This window comes from Gymnoscopelus braueri (assembly GCF_963280865.1).
Source record: "Gymnoscopelus braueri genome assembly, chromosome: 19".
Taxonomy (NCBI): Eukaryota; Metazoa; Chordata; class Actinopteri; order Myctophiformes; family Myctophidae; genus Gymnoscopelus; species Gymnoscopelus braueri.
In genome coordinates this window covers 16845864-16870796 of record NC_137621.1, presented here as the reverse complement: position 1 = coordinate 16870796, position 24933 = coordinate 16845864, and the positions used below count along the sequence as shown (strand labels likewise).

At 42.8% G+C, this 24933-nt stretch overlaps 1 protein-coding gene across 1 annotated transcript in view; it reads left to right on the top strand.

Annotated features, from left to right (window-relative positions):
* The window catches only part of LOC308074684 (ryanodine receptor 3), a gene marked incomplete at its 5' end in the record, with an annotated part of 322999 nt that overhangs the window by 172264 nt on the left and 125802 nt on the right, over nucleotides 1–24933 (top strand). The window contains 12 exon segments of the mRNA XM_080414190.1: nucleotides 1119–1272; nucleotides 1275–1333; nucleotides 3837–3997; nucleotides 5135–5300; nucleotides 7719–7805; nucleotides 9263–9489; nucleotides 11317–11739; nucleotides 12414–12477; nucleotides 13828–14151; nucleotides 17692–17892; nucleotides 20419–20521; nucleotides 23292–23426. Of these exon segments, the coding sequence (XP_080270316.1) occupies nucleotides 1119–1272; nucleotides 1275–1333; nucleotides 3837–3997; nucleotides 5135–5300; nucleotides 7719–7805; nucleotides 9263–9489; nucleotides 11317–11739; nucleotides 12414–12477; nucleotides 13828–14151; nucleotides 17692–17892; nucleotides 20419–20521; nucleotides 23292–23426 (2104 nt within the window).

Here is a 24933-nt window from a genome sequence, read left to right as displayed (position 1 = left end):
ATAGCGTCACAATCATTTTAACCACTTAGCTTTGGCTATTCAAAAATAGCAGATATACAAGCTCATAGCGCGGCACCGAGTGCCGCGCTATGAGCTTGTAGATCTGCTATTTTTGAAAAACCTTGAAAATGTGTGCATATCCTTGAATATTTCTATTTTTTAAAGGGAACATTTTTAACTGATATCTTTGCTTCTGGGGGTCCCTGGTCCCTGGCACTATTTTCAGATGGGGGGTCCGTGGCCAAATGTATATCAAGTTAGGGGTCCTTGGCATGAAAAAGGTTATACAAATATTACATGCGTTCTTTCAAATGCAACACTTCAGCAAACAATAAAAATCATGTTTTTATTGATTACGACAGAGGGCGCTCTTCGCTAACCTATGAATGATGCCTTGACTGCGAGAGAATGACAGAACGGGAAATTACGTCATCCCCCCAAAAAATTCACCCCATTCACTCCAATGTAATCAGATTTAGAAAACACATCCTAGCTTGGATTTCTTCTCCTTGACTGCGTTTTTTGGTGAAAACGAACCATTATTCAACTGCCGATAACAACAGAACGGACGATCGCGGTCACAATGTTTTTGTTCCGTTGGAAAGAAGAGAGACTCGTGCTTACACAGAGACATTTGTTTACATCCGGGACGGGTTGAAAAAAAAGATTGCTGGATCGTTAAAAAAGACTCAAGATAAGGTAAAACCGCTGGCAGAGGTGGATGAATTAATTAATTAATACCTGGCGATTAAGACCTGAGGCCCCGATTCTACAAAATACCTTCTAAATCAATAGTTCTCACACTTCCAAGATATATACTTTTTTTGGCGACGGCGAATGACTCCTATCATGACATGCGTTGGGGCCGCTAAGCCTAGCGGTTAAGACACATACCACATATAGGCTCTAATGCAGCCTGACGGCGAGTCGCAGGTTCGATTCCCGAGCCCGGCGACTCCCCGTTTCTCTCTCCCTGTTTCCTGTCTCGCGTAACGGAGTATTTCTACATTGAAGTATTGATACTTTTTACTTAAGTAAAAGCATGTGAGTACTTTTTCCACCACTGATGACAACATGACAATGGCAACCAAACCATATTGTCGCTCACCTTTTCCCAGGTGACCAGGATTGACGGCACCGTGGACAGTCCTCCGTGTCTTAAAGTCAGCCACAAGACGTTTGGCACCCAGAACAGCAACGCAGACATGGTGTTCTGTCGACTCAGCATGCCTGTGGAGTTCCACTCTGTCTACAAGACCTGTCCCGTCGTCGACATGAACGGAGTCCACGACGACGAGTCTCTCAAAGTCAAACACAGGTTGTTGTTGTGGTGGTGCCGCTCGCATTCATGCCAAGTCATGACTTACACAGTGGTGGAAAGTAACTAAGTATATTTACTCAAGTACTGTACTTCAGTACATTTTTTTTTTACTTTACTGGAGTATTTCTAATTTTCAATACTTTTACTACTACTACTCCACTACATCTCAGAGGCAAATATTGTATGTTTTACTCCATTACAATTATTTGAATACTTACAGTTACTAGTTACTTTGTAGATTTTTATTATTATTACAAAACATACATTAACCACTTCAGCCCTATATACATTTCGGCCGATAGAAAATAGCCGATCTACAAGATCTGCTCATTTCAAAAGATTTTTATACATATACATTTGAAAACTTATACAATATCGTTATAAGTCCACTTATAAGAAACGTCTTATCTCCATATTTCAGCTTTTTATGTGTTTAAAAATGAATAAATGAATGCCCTACCTCATCATACATGAAAATAGCAGATCTTAAAATGTTTTTGATACGATAATAAAAAAGGAATGGTTTTGGACATACAAATCGATTAGTATTACTTTAAGTATTACTGACAATATTAGCTATTTAAGCCCTATTTTAATGTTATACTTCATACAACAGTGTCACACACACACGAAAATAGCAAAAATAGATACGTTTGATCTGCTTATTTTGCTACAAATTTAAAAAAAAAATGGAACGGCAGGTTTAAAGTGGTGAATTACGTGCTAAGTAGCATTACTTGTTTTTTCATTCATAATGACTTTCTCAACAGATACCCCCTGAGATCTGTGAGATACAGTGATGAAGGCAGACGAGTGGATTACAGCAGCATCACTACGGTAATTAAAACAAGCTGTATGACTTCTGTCATAAATAAACTTCTTTTGTGAGATATAATTCAGTGGCTCTCAAAGTGGGGTCCGGCTAAAGTAGGTCCAGCTAAAGTAGTTAAAGGACGACTTCACCCATTTTCAACCTATATTCATATAATTGCTCCTCACTAATGTTCATTATAATATGGCACCAATTTTGGTCTACTTGGTCTGTGTCTAAGAGGAGGGCTGTGGACAGTTCAGAAACCCGCCTACCAGTGACATCATTGATGGGGAATCCAAGCTAATTGAAACCGCAGGCTTTCTATTCCTGGGAAGTTAGCGTGATACTGTATAATGGAAGCCATTGTTCTCGCATAAAAAAATAAATTGGGAATCTTGTTTGAAAAAGAAAAAAAAACTGCTTAACGATGTCACTGGTAGGTGGGTTTCTGAAGTGTCCACAGCCCTCCTATGAGACACAGACCCAGTAGAATGTTTATTTTTATCATCTTATCCTGAGCATTAGTGAGGACCAATTATATGAAGATAGGTTGAAAATGGTTGAAGTCGTCCTTTAACATAGCATCACAATCATTTTAACCTCTTTATCCATTTATACGTTGGCTATTCAAAAATAGCAGAGCTACAAGCTCACAGTGTGTCACTTCGTAAAGCACTGCAAGCTTGTATATCTGCTATTTTTATGCCTTTTTTTTATCTTGAATGTGTTAACATTTTGAATGATTAACACAAATTTTCTCTTCTGGGGGGTCCCTCGCACAAACATTTTCAGATGGGGGGTCCACGGTCAATTATATATCAATTTGGGGGTCCTTGGCACTAAAAAGTTTGAGAACCACTGATATAATTTACTGCTGTTGTTTGTGTTTTTCTGTATTGGCTAAAATCCAAATGATAGTGGATTTTAGATTTGTGTTTTAGGTTATTATATTTTTAGATAGGCAATTGCATTTTTTTTATTTGAAGTTTCATATTGTAATCAGCAAAATAATTCAGTGTTGTTAACTCTTTCAGTGCCAAGAGTATTTTCATAAAGTACTCCCCCAGTGCCAGCAATTTGCGTTTTCTTTTAATTTTTAATTTTGTAATTTTTCATTCAAATAAATGATCTGATTGGGTTTTTAAACCCATAATACAGTTCTACCAGTAGAGAGCAACAAATCGACACATTGATGACCTCGCTGGCTCACTCACCCCCTCCCAAACAGGCTCACGTCATATCCGGTCATAACCGGATGTTGACATTTTCGACAATCGTTGATCAGGCTAAATTACGATGCGATACACGACTACGATGACTGATCGTCACCCAGACCAAAGAGAGTAGACGTGGACCTCTCCGTTCGCTTTTTATACCGTGTGAAAAAACGTGACTTTCCCTATTCTGGCCGAAAATCACCGGAGAAAAACAACGTGACCCGGAAAAGATTTTTTTTTTTTATTTTACATCCGGCTCCGGGTGAGTCTGAAGGAGTCAGGAAGCGAAAGTGATGAAAAATAAACAGAATAGCGCGACCACAGTCAAAAGTAAAAACTCGGGATTTCTCGTGCTGGCACTGAGGGTACTCGGGAAAAACTCGGGATATCTCGGGGCGTGGCACTGAGAGAGTTAATGGCACCTGTCTTTTTAAACACCTGTGATCATGCTGAAAGCTAAATAAACATAAACAACTTTTTGCAGTACTACCACTCGGTCAGGGTGTTTGCCGGTCAGGACCCTGCCGGTGTGTGGGTGGGCTGGGTTACCCCCGACTACCATTACTATAGCAACAACTTCAACCTCAGCAAGAATCGGACGGTGACGGTAACCCTGGGCGACGAGCGGGGGCGGGTCCATGAGAGGTGAGTATGCGTCCACAGGCCACTCCCACCAGCTCCTCCTCCTCAAGTCGAGACCTTTTGATTTGTCTAGCTCATTAACTGCCAGAACTATTTCTGGCTATTTCTGGCCAGTGCCAGAGATTTTTCATTGAAAAAAAAAAAGTACTCAGGAGCCGAGATACAGATTTTTTAAGTTTTAAGTTAACAAGGAAGTGGATAGGAGTCTAGATCTTCGAAAAATCATATCTCCTTGGTCTTTGGGTCAAAAAATAAAATAATATATATATATATATATATATATATATATTATTATTATTATTATTTTTTTTTTAATCTACGCGACTGGCAGTCAATGAGTTAATGCAGGTGCAAACTCATTGTGCTTCACATTAAAATGCAACAATAGTAGTGAAATACACCAAAGTGTAGTGTAGTAGAGTAGAAGTATAGAAAATAGAAAAGCATAGAAAATCGGAAATACTCCAGTGAAGTGAAAGTACCTGAAAATTGTACTTAAGCACAGTACTTGAGTAAATGTACTTAGTTACTTTACACCACTGAGCGCCAGATCCACATGAGAGCCACGCCGTTCCCATACGTGGATTCCGAGATCCACGCGATTCGATTTTTAGAGTTATTGTCTACACTATCTCCGTCCATTTATCCCATCCTCCTCCACTCCCACCTGTTAAGTTCCTCTTCTCTTCCATCCCTGTCATTCTCTCATGGCCCCCTGTCCCTCTGTGCAGTGGTGTAAAGTAACTAAGTACATTTACTCAAGTACTGTACTTGAGTACAACATTTGGAAACTTCAGTTACTTTGTAGATTTTGATTATTATTACAAAACATACAGTAACCACTTCAGCCCTATATACATTTCGGCCATTGGAAAATAGCAGATCTACAAGCTCAGTGAGCTTGTAGATCTGCTATTTTCAAAAGATTTTTTATACATTTTAAAACTTTTGAAACAGGATATTCTACTTTCTACTTTTGGTATTTGAAGTACATTTTGATACCAATACTTTTGTGCTTTTACGCAAGTACATTTTTGAATTCCGGACTTTTACTCATTGCGGTATTGATACTTTTACTCAAGTAAAAAAAAAGCTGTGAGTACTTTTTTCCACACACCCACTGCCTCTCTGTGCCCACAGCGTGAAGAGGAGTAACTGCTACATGGTGTGGGGCGGCGACGTGACCACGGCGGCCCAGGCGGCCAGCCGCAGCAACGTGGACCTGGAGGTGGGCTGCGTGATCGATCTGGCCACCGGCCTGGTGGCCTTCACTGTCAACGGGAAGGAGATCTCCACCTCCTACCAGGTACTGCTGCTCCACTGTGCATGAAACGCACTCCATTACGGGGCCATTAACCTCATTAACTGCTTAACTGCCAAAGACGTTTATAAACGTCTTTGGGCCTTCAGCTATTGCCTGCCAAAGACGTTTAAAAACGTCTTTGAAAAAAAAAAAAAAAAAAAAAACTTTTTTTCAAAAAAAAAAAAATTCTAAAAAGATTCTCTAATTATTTAAGATTGACACCTTTTCGATATTCCAAACGAATAAGGAGATAACAATTCCCAAAGATTTGCTGCTCCATCCACTTCAATGTTAAAATTGAAACGGACAAACAATTCACAATGTTTTTTGGTTTGAAACTACTGGTTTTGAGCTATTTTCAAACATCAAACAACACATGACAACAAGGTCAAATTGACCTTGTTGACATTTGTGAAACCACACCTGAATCTCATCTGTGATTAGAAATTTTCTGGGGATCAATCATACTTGAGAAAAATATTTTGTGGCTATGCGAAAAGGTACCAAAATCGGTCAAAACCCTGGCAGAGGCTACAGACTTTTTGAAAAAACTCTGGCAGTCAATGTGTTTTAACACATTGACTGCCAGAATTAAAACATCGTTTTTTCATCCCCATGCCGGTGTTTTTTTTTTTTTACCTTATATTGACGATCTTTGGAGAGCCGCGGGAGCCGCGACGCGCACGCGGATGTAAACAAAGGGTGTCTGGGGGGTGGGGGAGGGTCTCGTCTATCCACCGGAACAACATTTTTGTAACCGCGATCGGCCATTTTGCTGCTATTGGCCGTTGAATAAGGATCTTGTTTTTTTTTTTGTTGCAAAAATCGACCTCCTGGTGGCGCTGTAATAGGGCAATGTTAAAAGGGTGGCATTTGTTCCTAAACGTAGTGCGAATGTGCGTGCAGAGTTTCACCGCAATCGGATGCTGCCTTCATGATTTGCTGCATTTTGTTGCAAACTTTAGATGTCAATATTAGCCAATCAGGATGGAATATGAAGAATCAAACAAATGTGTCTTGATCACATGACTATAGAAATTATGTGTACCGATTTGTGTAAAATGTGGACAAAATCTGAAGGAGTAATATCCAAAAATGTGTTTTACATAAGTCAGCCTCCTGGTGGCGCTATAAAAGATAGGCAGATGTGAAAAATGCAGGGCAAAGGTTTTTCCTTGGCCTTTAGGGAGTGTGCATATAAAGTTTTACACAGATTGGTGCAGTTACAGGTAAAAACTCAAATCGACCTGTTATAGCGCCACCATGAGGCTGATTTTAAAATGTTCAAGTGGCATGTCTTTCTCGGCATAGTGGGAATGTGTATGCAAAATTTCACGGAAATCGCAGGCTGTGTTCACGATTTGAGGCATTTTGTTCAAAACAGACCAATCCTGCAAACTTTGGAAGTCAATCTTAGCCAATCAGATGGAATATGAAAAATCTGAAAGACAAAATCTATAGGAGGACTGTCAAAAAATGTGTTTAGCAAAAATTGGCCTCCTGGTGGCGCTATAACGGGCACATGTGAAAGATTTGGGGCAGAGGTTCTGCTCTGGCATCGAGGGAGTGTGCGTGCACAGTTTGGCTGCGGTCCAGCCAACGGTGCCGGAGATTAGCTGTTCTGACGGACGGGGCAACCGACACACACACACACACACGGACGGACGGACAGACATTGTGCTAAACATAGTCTCGGCCATGCCTTTCGGCCTGGCGGAGACAATAAGTCCCAGATTGTAGTTACAAGGTTATGACCAACAGCCTTTAGATGTTACCCACACTACTTCTTAGAGGTAGGCTAGTCCAAGCTTAATTTAATCCTGCTCGTTTGGGTGACTGTGTCTTTCCCTCTATTCCATCCATGTGCCCTGTGCAGACAGCCATCAATCCACCCATCCACCCGTAGCATTTCCATCTCTCTGCATCTAGCCATCAATGTGTCCCTCCTCCCATCCCTAATATGCTATCATTACCAAGCAAGACGTGGTATCTCTGCCTGTATACCGCGCATCCCTAACGGCACAACGGAACGTCTGCCCTGTCAAACTTGGAAAGTACAAAGCTGTTCAAATGTACGCTCTACACACCTGGAGAAGCTAATCTCGCGGGAGCTTTTCAACGGGGTATAATCTCCTTATGTTATTTCACGCAGGGAAGTGGTGAGGCTTTTGCTGTGCTCTGAGTCATCCTGGCAGCCGGCACACTCTGAAACACACAACACACACACACGCGCACACACACACACACTACACACACGCTACACACACAGAACTACAGTGAGTCACGGCACTCCATGACACGTCATACACTCCTGCTAAGCTGCTTTCTGCAAGTCACGTTCTCTTGTCACCGCTCAACCCCTTTAATGTTTGCCTCCTGTGCAGGCTCGATATTAACGGCTCTCTTTCTCTCTCTGCCAAGGTGGAACCAAACACCAAGCTGTTTCCTGCGGTGTTTGTGCGACCAACCAGCCCCAACCTCTTCCAGTTTGAGCTGACAAAGATCAAGGTATACAGTCCTCCACTGCATCACTGTCTATGGAGAAACAAAGGACACTGTAATGATGATTTAAAACTCATTCATTCTCTTTTTTTTAATGAAGATATTTTTGGGTATTTTTCTGTCTTTACTGATAGTATACAGTAGACAGACAGGAAATTGGGAGAGAGAGACGGGGAGTGACACGCAGCAAAGGTCGTCGGGATCGGGACTCGAACCCGCGACACGCTGTCAGGCTGCTTTGGAGCCTACGTGCCCGGACCACTAGGCCAGCGGTCCGGGCCTAAAACAGGCTCAACAGGCAGAAATCTCCAAATTCTAACTTTTTGTGTTTTTTCGTAAATGAATTCCCTGCTTGATCTTACTACAGCGTCACACAAAAGCATCAAAAGTAGCAGATCTACAAGCGACGCATTTTGAGCTTGTAGATCTGCTACTTTTGCTACTTTTGAGTTTGAATTCTGAAAAGTTTTGGACAGTTTTGGACATAAGAGGTTTCCACCCGACAGAGACGATATAGATTAGGCCACGGACCCCATTTGATACTAATATTTTATCTCTGGGACCCTAATCTACACTTTAAAATCAGTGTTTATTTAACGCTGAGATTGTACAGGTGGAACCAAATGGACCCTTACAGGTCATTTGGACCCCTGGTGGTCCCTGGACCCTATTTGGAGAATCGGTGATTTAAAAGACGAGAGTCTTTATATTCAGTTGACTCACTGAAGTTTATGGTGTGCGGTTTCCTTCACATTCCTACGAGACGTTTCTTTCTTTTCAACCAACGCACCCAAATGATCTTTTAGTGAATGCATCAACCCTCGTTTTAACACGTGCAAGGTCATTAGAAATAAACCACAAACTCATCTTTAGATATCCGTATGGCCCAAGGTGATGAAATTAATGACTCAATTCATCAACTAATTAAAGTGGCAGTTTAATCGTGCCAGTTCATAACTTTTTTAGGCTGCGCTTAATTGGTAGCGATCCATCAATTCCGGCACCGAACAGTATCTCAGGTTTCTGCTCTGTAAAAGGGACATGGCCCGAGTTTATGCTCACCCCAGTCTTCAAAACAAAGTCATATACAGTACCTGAACTAATCAACAATGAGATTGACACGACAAGGTTAGCGTGTGCGTGTGCGTGTGCGTGTGCGTGTGCGTGTGCGTGTGCGTGTGCGTGTGCGTGTGCGTGTGTGTGTGTGTGTGTGTGCACTTTAATCAATCAAGTCATTCAGTCAGTCGGTGAGTCATGTTTGTTCTCTGGGTCTTTTTTATTTTTACAAAATTGACCGAAAGTTTATTTCGGTCAATTATGTAGCAACATAAAGTTAAAATTTCATAGGTAAAATAAAATAGAGAAAATAGCCACATATATCTGACCGAAAAGGTATAGGCTGAAGCCCTATCTTATTTCGACCTACCCTTTTTAACGCTGTCTTGTTCTTGTGGGTCCTCCAGAACGCCATGCCGCTGTCCTCGGCCGTCTTTAAGAGCGAGCACAAGAACCCGGTGCCACAGTGTCCGCCGCGGCTGGACGTGCAGAGCATCAGCGCCGTGCTGTGGAGCCGCATGCCCAACGTCTTCCTCAAGGTGGAGACGGGCCGGGTCAGCGAGAGGCAGGGCTGGCTGCTCCAGTGTGTGGAGCCCCTGCAGATGCTGGCCGTGCACATACCCGAGGAGAACAGGTATTCTGTTCACTTTATTACACATACCTGAGGAGAACAGGTATTCTGTTCACTTTATTACACATACCCGAGGAGAACAGGTATTCTGTTCACTTTATTACACTTACCTGAGGAGAACAGGTATTCTGTTCATTTTATTACACATACCTGAGGAGAACAGGTATTCTGTTCATTTTATTACACATACCTGAGGAGAACAGGTATTCTGTAGTGTTCACTTTATTACACATACCTGAGGAGAACAGGTATTCTGTTCACTTTATTACACTTACCTGAGGAGAACAGGTATTCTGTTCACTTTATTACACTTACCTGAGGAGAACAGGTATTCTGTTCACTTTATTACACATACCTGAGGAGAACAGGTATTCTGTTCACTTTATTACACTTACCTGAGGAGAACAGGTATTCTGTTCACTTTATTACACTTACCTGAGGAGAACAGGTATTTTGTTCACTTTATTACACATACCTGAGGAGAACAGGTATTCTGTTCATTTTATTACACATACCTGAGGAGAACAGGTATTCTGTAGTGTTCACTTTATTACACATACCTGAGGAGAACAGGTATTCTGTAGTGTTCATTTTATTACACATACCTGAGGAGAACAGGTATTCTGTAGTGTTCATTTTATTACACATACCTGAGGAGAACAGGTATTCTGTAGTGTTCACTTGCACATACCTGAGGAGAACAGGTGTTCTGTTCACCAGTGGTGTAAAGTAACTAAGTACATTTACTCGAGTACTGTACTTAAGTACAATTTTGAGGTATATTTACTTTACTGGAGTATTTCCAATTTTCAGTACTTTTACTTCTACTCCACTGCATCTCAGAGGCAAATCTTGTACTTTTACTAAACTTAAGTTACTAGTTACTTTGCAGATTTAGATTATTATTACAAAACATACATTAACCACTTTAGATGTTTCCTTACATAAATTATTATATTAAAAAACACACATTAACCACTTTAGCCCTATTTTATACATAGGCTGTTTGAAAATAGCAGATCTACAAGCTCACAATGCGCCGCGATGCGACGCGTTGTGAGCTTGTAGATCTGCTATTTTCAAACATTTTAGTACTTTTACTTTTGGTCCTTTTAAGAATATTTTGATGCCAATACTTTTGTACTTTAACTCAAGTAACATTTTGAACACAGGCATTTTACTTGTAACAGCGTATTTTTATAGTGTGGTATTGCTACTTGTACTTAAAGGTAGGGTAAGTGATTTGCGTTGGTTAAAATAATTGTTAAATAGCTCTATATTCTGATAGTACTCATTGCTATAGAGTGTTTGTTCAGTATTAGGAGTCTCCTTGTCTCTCCACCTCTTTATTAAACAGAAAATGCATTTTCGTTTCAGTTTCAGTTTCATTTCCAATTTTATCCAACCAGGACAGAGAACTCAATCAGGATATAGATTAAACAAGTGAAATTGGAAGTGATGACACTAAGAAATGAGCATGCAAAATTGGAACTGGAACACTATACAAATTAAGCTTAAAAATTGGTACTTTCTCCTGATTGGCTGAGATTTTGACACCTACCGAAAAATGTATTTTCTGTTTATTAAAGAGCTGGAGAGACAGGGAGACATCTGTTACTGAAAAAACACTCTATAGCAATGATTACTATCAGAATATAGTATTTTGACCTTTTAACAAAATACTTTTTGTTTTAACCAAAAAATATCACTTACCCTACCTTTAAGTAAAATATCTGAGCACTTTTCCACCTACTGGCAAATTGCTCACCCAACCGTGACACACACACACACACACACAAGTTCTCCCCCTCCTTCCCCCCTTCCCTCAAGGTGTGTGGACGTCATGGAGCTCTCCGAGCTGGAGGACCTGAGGGAGTTCCACTACCACACCCTGAAGCTCTACTGCGCCCTCTGCGCGCTGGGCAACACCCGCGTGGCCCACGCCCTCTGCAGCCACCTGGACCAATCGCAGCTGCTCTACACCATCGACAACCAGTACCTGTCGGGCATGCTGCGCGAGGGCTTCTACAACGCGCTCATCAGCATCCACCTGGAGACGGCCAAGGAGGCGCGGCTCATGATGAACAACGAGTTCATCATCCCCGTGACGGCCGAGACGCGCTCCATCCGCCTCTTCTCCGACGCCTCCAAGAGGCACCTCCCGCCGGGGGTGGGGCTCAGCACGTCGCTCAAGCCCCGCCTCAACTTCGCCCCGCCCTGCTTCATCAGCACCCTCCGGCGGGAGCAGCACCTGTACAGGTGCTCATTGACCTGTACTCATTAACGAGTTTTAAAATCCCTCTTAAAGGGATAGTTCACTTTTTTTTTAATACTTTTTTTAATCGATTAGTCACCCCATGGAGACTTGAATTCATGCATATTTTTTGTTTTTTGTCGCATTCCTAAGCCAATAATTTGATGACCAACGGACCGGTAGGCAGCGGTTCCGGTAGGAGAGACAAAGGAGACACTTCAAATGATTGGCTTAGGAATGCGACAAAAAAAAAATATATATCCATGAATTTAAGTTTCCATGGGGTGACAATTGAAATCGATAGAAAAAAAAGTCATTTTGGGAGTGAACTATCCCTTTAACCCATTAATACCTGGGACGCATCTGTGTCACTTTTAGATTTCTTTAGGCTATTCAAAAATAGCAGATATACAAGCTCATAGCGCGGCACCGAGTGCCGCGCTATGAACTTGTAGATCTGCTATTTTTGAAAAATCGTGAACATTTTTTTTTTGATTTTTTTCCAAAAACTGTTAGGATTTAGATATTTTTTTAAGAATCGCCTCAGGTCTTAAAGGGTTAAAAATCCATTGCGACAGAATGGCCTTGTTAACTCCTTGAGATAAATCTTGTTCGTAACATTGTTTAAAAAAGTGCTATACATACAAATAAAGTTGTATTATTATTATTACAGCCCTCAGATCCCGCTGGACGTGCTGAAGGAGAAGGCCATCACCATGCTGACGGAGGCCGTGCAGGTGTGGTGGAAATCTGAATGGGGGCTCAGTCAAATAAGATCACAGACAACAGTTCACAGTTCAGAGGAATGAGTGATTATATTTTGGTACCAGAAAGGAGTTCGAGACTTACAATTCAGCAGTGGTGGAAAAAGTACTCAAATTCTTTACTTAAGTAAAAGTACCAATACTGCAATATAAAAATACTCTGTTACAAGTAATAGGCCAGAATTCAAAATTTACTTGAGTAAAAGTACAAAAGTATTGGCATCAAAATGTACTTAAAGTATGAAAAGTAAAAGTACTAAATATTTGAAAATAGCCGATCTACAAGCTCACAACGCGTCGCGTTGCGACGCGTTGTGAGCTTGTAGATCGGCTATTTTCAAATTGCCTAGGTATAAAATAGGGCTGAATTGGTAAATGTATGTTTCATAATGTAATAATTTATATCTGAAAAGTAACTAGTAACTAAAGTTTTCAAATAAATGTAGTGGAGTAAAAGTACAATATTTGCCTCCGAGATGTAGTGGAGTAGAAGTAAAAGTATTGGAAATTGGAAATACTCAAGTAAAGTACAAATACCTCAAAATGGTACTTAAGTACAGTACTTAAGTAAATATACTTAGTTACTTTCCACCACTGCAATTCAGCAGAACAGAAATGCATGAAAACAACCTCGGTCGAACTCAAGTCTACACATAATACCAAAGACCTCCCCTCAGCATCAAAAAGCCTTTTGTTTCACATAGTGATGAAACACTTAGTTCTTCCCCATTCTTACCATCCCCATACAGACAGGTTGATTTACTTATGACAAAAGGATGTAAATGCTTAAAAGGAGAAGCAGGGTGGAGTCTCACAACACAAATGAGACCGTGAGAAAACAGAAAAAGCGATTAAATATACATCAGTTGACCCATTGAGGCCTGCGGTTCCGATTCTGCAAAATGTCCTCTATAAGTACGGTTTTCTGAAAAACGTATGTTTCTATATCAGTGGTTTTCAAACGTTTTCATGTCAAGGACCCCCCAAAATGATATGAATTTGACCGCGTACCGCCATCTCAAAATATTTTGTTCCAGGGACACCCAGAAGCAAAGAAATGAGTTAATGTTTGCTTTAAAAGAATATTAAAGCAATATTAAAGATTTGCACACATTTTCACGATTTTTCAAAAATAGCAGATCTACAAGCTCGTAGCGCGGCACTCGGTGCCGCGCTACGAGCTTGTAGATCTGCTATTTTTGAATAGCCAAAGTGTAAAATAATGTTTTTTTTTTTGCTCAAATCAAAAAAGTGACACAGATGCGTTCCAGGTCTTAATGGGTTAATTCTCAAACGTTTACTTCCAAATTTTCTCTGACTCAGGGCGGCGGGCACCACATCCGAGACCCCGTAGGGGGCAGCGTGGAGTACCAGTTCGTGCCCATCCTCCGGCTGATGGGCACGCTGCTCACCATGGGCGTGCTGCGCAGCGAGGACGTGCACAAGATCCTGCTGCTCATCGAGCCCAACGTGTTCGGGGAGACGCGGGAGGACGCCGCCGCCGCCGCCGAGGCCACGGAGAAAGAAGGGCTCACGGGGGCGGAGGAGAAGGCGGTGGAAGCCGGAGAGGAGGAGGCGGCTAAGGACGCGAAGCAGCCAATGAAAGGGCTGCTGGAGAAGAGGCTGCCTGAGCCGGTGAAACGGCAGGTAAAGATGCAGAACTATATCGTAACGATCTGTCTATGATGTATGTTTGTCACTCTGGCTGCAAGTGGGTCCACCAGAGGGCACTGCAAATGCCAAACACAGCGCAGCTATGCACACCTCCAAGTTGCCTTGCATATATGTCACAGGTAAATTGGCATTCCAGGTAAATTGGAAGGGGAGCGCTTGTTTTTAGGCGCGGGGCGGGGCTGCGAGGCGGAGCTTTGATGCAACATACAACAACATAGCAACCAGGAAGCTATAGTGCTCTAGCCTAGCCAGCTCCCAGTTTACATGAGCTGCTGGCTTTGTATAATAGCTAACGATTAGAATAGTTAGGACGTCACATTCTAATACAGCCCAAATACCCAAACTGAGCACCGGCCTCAGTGGCGCACTTCGATAATTATTAGACTCCCCATCCACTACCACTGGGAGTCTTGGTTTGACTCCCGCTTGGGGTACTTTTTCAAACAACCGCAGACTACTTTTTTTCACCGATAAAGTATAGTTTTGGACCATGACGGAGGCGCGCCGACTCAGCAGACCTTGAGGCCAAGGAGGCGGGCCCGAGCGCCTCCAGGCGCGGCCGAGCGCCTCCAGGCGCGAGTGCCCGCGCCGACCGGCCGATGGTCTGCTAGTCGACTAAGCGCCGTCCGAGTTATGTACCGATAGGCACAGAATCGTAAATGATGTTGTGGGGACTGCGTTTGCCCCTCTATGGTTTGCCCCAACTGCCACTCACTGCACTAACATAGCCCGCCAGCCCCGCCCCCTCAGGCTTGCCCCCTTGTGCTTCAACTGCATGGAATAAGGCTGTTCGCGGGTGTGTGTGTGTGTGTGTGTGTGTGTGTGTGTGTGTATGTGTGTGTGCGTGTGCGCGCATGCGTGTGTGCGTGCTCGTTTGTGCGCGTGTGCATGCTTGCGTGTGTGGTGTGGGACTCATGTCTGGCTTGCATTGCCCTCTAGCGTTGGTTCTACAGAATTGCCTGGGGGGCGGTGAAAACAAGCGCCCCTTTTCCAATTTACCTGGAATGCCAATTTACCTGTAACATATATGTTACAGGACGATTGAATAACCAGGACGATTGAAGAAGGAGCGCTTGTTTTCAGGCAATTCTGTAAAACCAACGCTAGAGGGCAATGCAAGCCAGACTAGAGGGAGGGTGTGTGTGTGTGTGTGTGTGTGTGTGTGCGTGAGCGTTTGTGCGCACGCGCACACGCATGCACACACATGCGCACGCATGCACACACATGCGCACGCATGCACACACATGCACGCGCATGCACGCGCCCGCGCACACACGCATTGTTTTAGTTTCTCCCTGAGACACACACACACACACACACACACACACACACACACACACACACACACACACACACACACACACACACACACACACACACACAGTGATCCATGAAAATAACTATTCTGTCCCTATCGGTTTACAACTCGGACGGCGCTGTGTCGACTATCAGAGCATCGGCCGGTCAGCGCGGGCACTCGCGCCTGGAGGCGCGAGGGTGCGCCTCCTCGGCCTCAAGCTCTGCTGAGTCGGCGCGCCTCCGTCATGGACAATAACTATTATCACGTGCGTGTGAACGCGTGTTCAGCGTTCCCCTAGCGTAGCTTCCTGGTTGCTACGTGGGGGGGAACAGCAACAGACAGGTCCGCGTCGCATCAAAGCCCCGCCTCGCCCCGAAGCCCCGTGCCTAAAAACGAGCGCTCTGTCTTCAATCGTCCTGGTTATTCAATCCTCCTGTGACATATATACTTCTAGACCATACCCGTCGGGGGATATGAGCACCCAAAGTGTGTCATGGTCCGCTTGTTTCACGGATGGTCTGCTTGTTTCACGGATGTGGCAACACCGGCGCTTGTTTCACGCTCATGATTTGGCAACCCGGGAGCCAGCGAACACAACGCTAATAAACAGCTGACATTTGGGGAAAGCGAAAAACGGGCTTCGGTGTTCCGTGCATACGGTAATGGTCAATGGCTGTGTGCAAATGCAGATCAATTGCTCCAGCCACTGAGGAGAACCGGGTAGAAGAGATTTTGGGGGCGCACGCACACACAGACAGAGCTTAGTAAAATCATAGGATACTACTGTAGCATACTATTTAATTTTATTATAATTTCCAGATATTTAAAGGGGCACTTTGGTGATTTCGTTCTGTGAAAATCATGCATACATCTTCCCAGTTCTTTCTGTGTGGTGAGAGCTTGTTCTCTCTGTGCTGGAAATTGTAGTCACTTGGAATTGTAGGCATTACATTTAGTTTGACTCGGTTCCACAGATAAATATTGTGAAAGTAGCCGAACTACAAGCTCACAACGCCTCGCACTGCGAGGCGTTGTGAGCTTGTAGATCAGCTATTTTCTCTTTCGTACATAATATTTCACAATTTGGCCAACTTTAAAAAGGTCTTAAAAGTCATTAAATTGTAACTTTAGATACGGTACGTGCGGATACCCTGTATGCACTTATACTGTATGTTGGTTTGTTTACTGAAAACAATTGCACATTAAGCTAATCATCTGGGGATCCCCCAAAATAATTTGGGGACCCCCAGTTTGGTTTGGGAACCACTGCTGTGTAAGTAAAAGTCTTTAGTTCAAGTTGTATGTCCAATACCCGGTTAGGACCCATCAAACAGTGAAGGCCACCAGGCCAGTGGCCAGATCTACCACAGCCAGTCTCCAGTCCTATTGGCTCTGCTGTGTCTCAGCTGTCTCAGCTGATTTCCATCACATAGTTGGTAACAAGCAGACAGTTAAAGCTCCATTCAGAAGTCGCTCAAACATGAAATGGCTCTGCTTCATATTATTGAGCCAATGATCTAGCTGCCTAAAAATGACTATCAATGATGATGCTGCTTAGTTACTCGAATATCTACAGTATGTCATTATCTATACCAGTGGTTCTCAAAGTGGGGTCTGGGGACCCCCACGGGTCCGTGAGGGGGTACGAGTTGGTCCCCAGGTAAATGATTGATAGTTAAAGAAAGAAATGGACCCTTACAGGTCTGTTAACTCTGGGAGTGGTCCTTTTGGTTCCATGTGTGCACTTTCAGAGTTATGGGTGTCTGTGGCCTAATGCATTGGTTCTCAAGGTGGGGTCCAGGCACCCCCAGGGGTCCTTGGGGGGGTTCCAGGGGGTCCCCAGCAAAATGTGTTTATATAGCATCACAATAATTGTAACCTTTTATACTTTGGCTATTCAAAAATAGCAGATCTACAAGCTCATAGCTATGATCGTGTAGGTCTGGTATTTCTGAAAATGTCTATACTGTATATATTTTTTAAGCGAATCTTTGCTTCTGGGGGGTCCCTGGAACAAAATATTTGAGATGGGGGTCCGCGGCTAAATACATATCATTTTGGGGTTCCTTGACATGAAAAAGTTTGAGAACCACTGGCCTAATGCATACAAAACTGTGGGTCCTTGAAATTGAAAATAACAACTCCACTTATCTACTGTATTGACGCTAGATGTTTGTATTTGTATGCGTGTCACTCCTCTCCAACACCCCCAGATGTGTGAGCTGCTCCACTACTTCTGTGACTGCGAGCTGAAGCACCGCATCGAGGCCATCGTGTCCTTCTCCGACAGCTTCGTGTCCAAGCTGCAGTACAACCAGAAGTTCCGCTACAACGAGCTGATGCTGGCCCTCAACATGTCGGCCGCCATCACCGCCAAGAAGACCAAGGAGTTCCGCTCGCCGCCTCAAGAGCAGGTGAGATGTCCGTGTCTTCTACGCATGTGTGTGTGTGTGTGTGTGTGTGGAGGTTTGTAGGCGAGCCGTCTATTAATGGGTCTGTCCATCTGTGTCTCTGGAACCTATCTCGCAAATTGCTGGACCAAATTGCATATGAGGACTGAGGACAATCTCACAGCTTTTGCACGGGTGGAAACGATTAGAGAGTAAAAAACGAAACAAAAAAAACCCTGCATTGCAGAACCAATCCAAAAGTCTTTAGGGCTGTCATGATTGGTTTCCTTTTCCAAAATAGTGGGTGTAGGTTTGTTGCCAACCGTTTTCCTTGCCATGCTACCAACTACCTTGCATTTAGCATAGTTCCAAGATGTCTTGGTAGGCAGAGATCTGTGATGGTCCGGCAAACGGGAGACTTTGTCCTTGCTGACCCGTTGAAACCATCCCTATTGTGTGTGAATAAAAGTAAACATAATAAAGATTAGAAACAAAATTTCGTAGAAATTGTAAGTGTGCCTGCAGCTCGCCAAGTCTGTGCAACCTTGTGTTCGAGAGGTCGGGTGAAATAAATGTATGTAACCACTTAGCCAAGATTGTACAAAGTCGAGACCTAGCTCATTCTCTAGCTCAGTGAAATGTTAGGGACCCAAAATGGTGTCACTACAAAGTACCACCAATCGACTTGTCCTGAAACGTGCTCCTTTTTGGGTGGTACATTTTGGCGGGGTAAAAAAAAAAGAAGAAAAAAAAAATTCAAAATATATTTTTTTTGCGAATTACGTCGCTTTGGTAACGCGTAACGGCAAGAAAAATTCAAGCACACGGAAGGAGTGGTCGGACGAAATTTGTGAGAACAAATAAATAAATATTATTATTACTAAGTACGGCGGAATACAATAAGGGCACTTAAAAATAATACACTTAAAAAGGGCAAAGAACCAACGTTACGCCCACTTTCCTACAAAGAAACGACGAGCAATATCACACCCATATACAAGTGAGTTACCAGCCAGACCATGCTAATACTTAAACGTTGGCTATAGAATCACACACAAGGGACTTCTTCCAGACATCCATCTGACTTAGATAGGTAATAGTCTAGCTTTGACATTGTCCCCACTGTAGAATTACAGCGTGTGACACGGGGTGGCAGTTTTAAGCCATTAGCTGTCGCCCGTCCCATAACTCAGTTTAGGAGTGTTGAACTGCGGCCAGCTCTCTCTCTCCTGCATCACGATGGCTGCAGACATCTGTCTGCTCTTAACCTCGTTACGCTGCTATTACCGCAACACAGCATTCTCACATTAACCCATTACGACCAGGGAGCGCATCTGTGTATTGTTTTTGATTTGAGCTGTAACCGTTATTTTATGTTTTGGCTGTTGTTTTTTTTTATCGGGAACTTTATCTTGAATGCATTTTTTTTTTTTTAAACAACATTTTTAACTAAAATCTTCGCTTTTTTTGAGGTCCCTGGAACAAAATATTTTACAAATGTTCGCTTTAAAAAATATATATTTTCAAAGATTTTCCAATTTTTTCAACGCTTTCATTTTTTTTGCAGATCTACAAGCTCATAGCGCGGCACCATCTGCTATTTTTGAATAGCCAAAGAAATCTTAAAATGACACAGATGCGTTCCCGGTCTTAATGGGTTAACTCAACAATGCACATGAACGTGCTTATGTGTGTGTGTGTGTGTGTGTGTTCGCTTGTGCGTGCGTGTGTGTGTGTGCGTGTGCGTGTGGTAGATCATGCTTCAAGGCCATGTGACTCCTTATAGTCTGCTGTGTCATTGCTACAGTGGCAGTACAGCTCCAGACACAGACACACACACACACACGCACACACGCACACACACACACACACACACACACACACACACACACAAACTCAGAGCGCCTCGGGGTCGCGACTGGAGACAGAGTTTGACACTTTCACCTGGATATAATGACGTGTCTTAATGATGGTGTGAGCCCAAAGGGACTTTAACATCTCTGCTCTGAATTCTGTGCAATGATTCAGAGATAAGCACAGCGTTTTCACATCACTGTTGAAGTAAAGAATAGAAGACATACCAATGGCTCATGTTTAGATACTTGTATTGTTATGTATGTACAGCAAAAGGTTATTGCACTCACCTACAGTGTGTGTGTGTGTGTGTGTGTGTGTGTGTGTGTGTGTGTGTGTGAGAGAGTGTGTGTGTGTGTGTGTGTGTGTGCGAGTGACTAGGCCAGTCACAATTATTTTTGCATAATCCTCAAAACAAAAAAAGTTGAAATAGCAGATCTGCAAGCTTAAAACACGTCACAAAGTGATGTGAAGTGAAGTATAAAAGTATTAAATATGTCAGTAATTTCTTATTTGTCATATCTGTCCCGTTCAATTTGTTATTACGAAGCCTAAAAGGCCAACATAAATGTAATTTTTCATTCATAATGTTCAATGCCAAAAACACAATTAAATCACAATCGCAATCATTAGTGTGGCAATTAATCGTCAACTTAAATTTGACCATACATGTGACCGCGCATGTGTACGTTTCAGATCAACATGCTGCTGAACTTCAGTACGGGTGAGGACTGTCCGTGCCCAGAGGACATCCAGGAGGAACTGTATGACTTCCACAACGAGCTGCGTCTCCACTGTGGTGAGTTTGGACCACACGCTCCTGCTGGTTAGCTCAAAAACTACAAGCTCTCAATCTGCTATTTATTTACACGTTTTGACAATAAAAAAACACTGTATTATGGTTCATGCTGTATTTTATAATATAAATCTGCTCACATTGGTGTGCAAAGTCACTTCAGCAGCCAGTTGCACACTCTGACAAGGGTACTAGTACGTAGTACACAGTAAATGTAACTCTGAGAGTGTACAAATGTACATTTGTACACTCCTAGAGTTAAATTAATACTGAGAACTTTACTGTGTACAATGACAGCACCGCAGAACGGGAAATGGAATATGGAGCGAATTTGTGACAATCCGATTAACGTTACTCAGAGGAAATCTGATGCAACCCTCTTCAAATGAGACCTGAGAAAGGCGTGCGATATTGGTAATTTCCCCTTTGTTGTGAGCGGCATAATATGATTTGCTCTCTGTCTTCTTGTACATTTCCCCCCCTATCTGCTCCGTTTCTGGTGTTTCAGCGGCGAGGGGGGAATTATAACCGTCCCTGCTCTGCCTTTTATCTTAGAAACCAGTCTCTCTCTTTCTCTCCAGCCTACTGATCTCTCTCTCTCTGTGCGCTTCTCTCTGCGTCTCCCGGCAGTGGGGAGAGAGAGTTCAGTGTCTCTCCAGATAGCTCTGTACATCTCGATGTTTTTGATAAATAATTGAATTGTCCCCGTCCTCTGGAGAGCTACGGATCTGATGACCGTCTTTTAGTTTAGCTGCAAAGCGGCAGCGCGGACCGACTGCACGATCCACCACAAAGACAGTGATGAAAACAAAACATACACAGCGTATATACTGTATGTATCAGGATTCACATCATACGTGCGACACGGCAAAGCCAGTATGAAGCTACGCTTGTCTGCGTTATAAATAATGTGTGTGTGTCTGATTGTCTCGGGCATAACTCGGGCGCCGTCTGACCGATTGACCTCAAAGCTTGGTGTGTGTGCCAGCGATGACCTGGGGCTGTGCACTGTGCAGTGCTGAGGGGGAAATTGGTTGGACCAACAAAGAGATCCAAATATCTGTATCTGTCTGTCCGTGGGTCTGTGGAGGACGTATCAAATCTCTGGGTGTTTCGTGGCTGTAAGCAAACGCGGCTTACCTGATTGTTAGTTGGTAGTAATGCAACACTAAGGATGCAAGCTGCCGTTAAAGGGATTCATGTTAGATTCATCGAAAACACCCGTCCTTGGTTCTGGTGACTCATAGCGCCCCCCTTATACGTGAGGGGGCCGTGTTTTTTCAATTACTTTTTTCATTTTTTTTTTTTTTTTTTTTTGGGAAATGAAAACAAATATATACAATAAAAAAATAAAATAAAATAAATGAAAAAATTCATCGGAAAAACATGGCCCCCTCACGCATTAGGAGGGCAGGGTGAGTCACCAGAACCAAGGACGGATGTTTTCGATGAATCTAACATGGTTAAAATGGAGTTTGAAGTTATAATGGGTTTGTATAGGAAGGGGGCGTGTCTGATAAAATGAATATCAAATATGTAAATACTGAATCGAGCAACTTAAAAACTGTCTGGGGGGCTCACAAAGGCCTGAGTAGATGATAAAATGACCAAAAGTTTTTTTGAAAGTGAAATATCCCTTTAACACTAAAAGAAGAGTACGCCTGTGCACGCTCACTGTGTGTGTGTGTGTGTGTGTGTGTGTATAACATGGCAACACAAATACACTATGTACATAACACGTTTAAGAACATGACACAAATTAAACTGTGTCCGACCACACTGACCACATGCACGTCTCAGGTCTGAGGCATTGTGCTGTTTTGAAGGGCAGTTGTTATCCATGGTGTGCTGAACCTTAGTTAACTCATTCACTGCCAGAATGAATGAATGAATGAATGAATGAATATGGGAAAACAATGTCATCCTATGGCAGTGAATGAGTTAAGCCAGTGGTTTTCAACCAGTGGTCTGGGGACCACCAGTGGTCCTTGAGGGAGCACCAGGGGGTCCCCAGCAAAATTAGTCAACATAGCGTCACAATCATTTTTTAACCACTTAGCTTTGGCTATTCAAAAATAGCAGATATACAAGCTCATAGCGCGGCACCGAGTGCCGCGCTATGAGCTTGTAGATCTGCTATTTTCGAAAAACATTGAAAAAGTGTTGCATATCTTTGAATATTTATACTTTTTTTTAAAGCGAAAATTAACTGATATCTTTGCTTCTGGGGGTCCCTGGCACAAAACATTTTCAGATGGGGGTCCGTGGTCAAATGTATATCAATTTAGGGGTCCTTGGCATGAAAAAGGGTTGAAAACCACTGAGTTAAGCTATGTGGAAAGGTGAGTGCTGTCCATGGTGCTGAAGCTTAGTATGGCCTGTTTGGATGGGTGAGTGCTGTCCATGGTGCTGAAGCTTAGTTAGTTTTCAAGATTTTCAAGTGGGCCCTGATCCATTACAGGATGAGAACCCCTGGTATAAAGCTGACTCTGGTGCTGAAGCTTTCATTATGTAGAAATAGGAGTGCTGTGCATGGTGCTGAGTGTAATATGGGAGCTCTTTTATCCCTTTTGTAGTTTATAAAAGCCACAGACACACTGAACCACTTTCACTTTGACTTTCAAAATGTTTCAAAAATACCCCACACATGTTTCACATTGTGACTTTCCCTGTGTGTGTGTGTGTGTGTGTGTGTGTGTGTGTGTGTGTGTGTGTGTGTGTGTGTGTGTGTGTGTGTGTGTGTGTGTGTGTGTGTGTGTGTGTGTGTTTGTAGGAAATCCTATGGAGGAAGAGGAAGATGAGCAGGATACGTCTATCAAAGGTCGCCTCCTTGCCCTGGTGTACAAGGTCAAAGGTCAGCCTCACAAAACGGAGGAGGAGCCAACAGAAAAGGAACAGACTAAACCATGTAAGGATTCACTGTTACTGCATACAATGATACTAAATGATAATTGTTATAATGGTCATCTAAACACTGTTCGTTGTTGCAATGGTCATGCAAACACCGTTCGTTGAACTGTAAGGTGAAGTAAAACATGTTTAGTTTTTTAAATGGTCATGTAGACAACGGACCATTTCCTACCATCAAACATATTTAGTGTGCATTACATTCACATCAAACTTCTCTTTGCCATCTCTCTCTCTCTCTCTCTCTCTCTCTCTCTCTGTTTCTCTCGATTGTCTGTTTCTCTGTCTCTCTATGTCTGTCTGTCTGTCTCTTTCTCTCCCTCTCTCTCTCAGCATAGAGCTGCTGTATAGCAGCACACATTCCTGCCTCTTATTTGACTGGTGATGTCGAACACCAGTCATTTCCATTCCAGTTTCGCTTTCAATTTCATTATGTTAATGTGAAGGAGATGCAGATGAACGGACAAGCTCTGGATTGTCTTCAGTCAGCAGCTCTGACAACGTCAATAACCCCCCCCCTCCCTTCAACCGATTTGGAACACACACACGCACACGCACACACACTCAAACACGAGTGCATGCACATGTGGGTACCAGCACTCACAACACAAGCATCAAATCAGTATGGAGATTGCAGTTCAGTGTGACTATACAGAGCGACTGCTAGGGCTGGCCGATATGACTTCAAATTAATATCCAGATTATTTCAAACAACCACCATTGTACCAACCAACAAAGTATAATACAGGGTTGAATGTTTAATCAGACTAATCAATTTAGTTGATTATATTTTAAAAAGACATTCGTTGATATAAGAAAAAAAATAACTGCTTCTCGATTATTCGATTAACCTACATGGGCAAAATTAAATCAGTTATTGGTTCTAAATGTCAGTTTTCATACATTTTCAGTTAATTGCCCAGCCCTGGTGTCAGAGTCCTGCAATCCATCTGTTGATGGCTAATTATAAGTGGACTGAACAACAGATAACAGTCAGGCATACCTTTCGCTGTTCTTCTGACCTTGCAAGCCCTGCATTAATATATTTTTCAAATTACCCAGCTGGATGATATCAGGATAGATTCTTTTTTTAATAGTAATTATCTCCAGTTATGACAGTGATATATTAGTAAATTATTCTTTAATAAAAAAATCCCTTCCTCCATCCCTTAGGCAATATACGTATTATCAATCAAGTATCAATAATGACATCTCTTAATAAGGACACCTCTTTTTATTGCTTGAGGAACTAATCATCTTAAATGAATCATATTAATCATGTTTAAAGTTGCCTCCAATGTAACCCTCCAGAAAACGTGGTTCAGCTCTCGCATATCGCCAAATATCCTTGTCTAGTCATCATTAGACTTACAGTACGCGATCAGACCCACCGTCTTCCGTATACAATAATCTAGCGATGGAGGTTCTGAATCACAAGTCGCCGTGCCCAGGTTTTGCCAGAGAAAAAGATCCCGTAAGCCTCTGATTGGCTAGGCTGTAACAGAAGT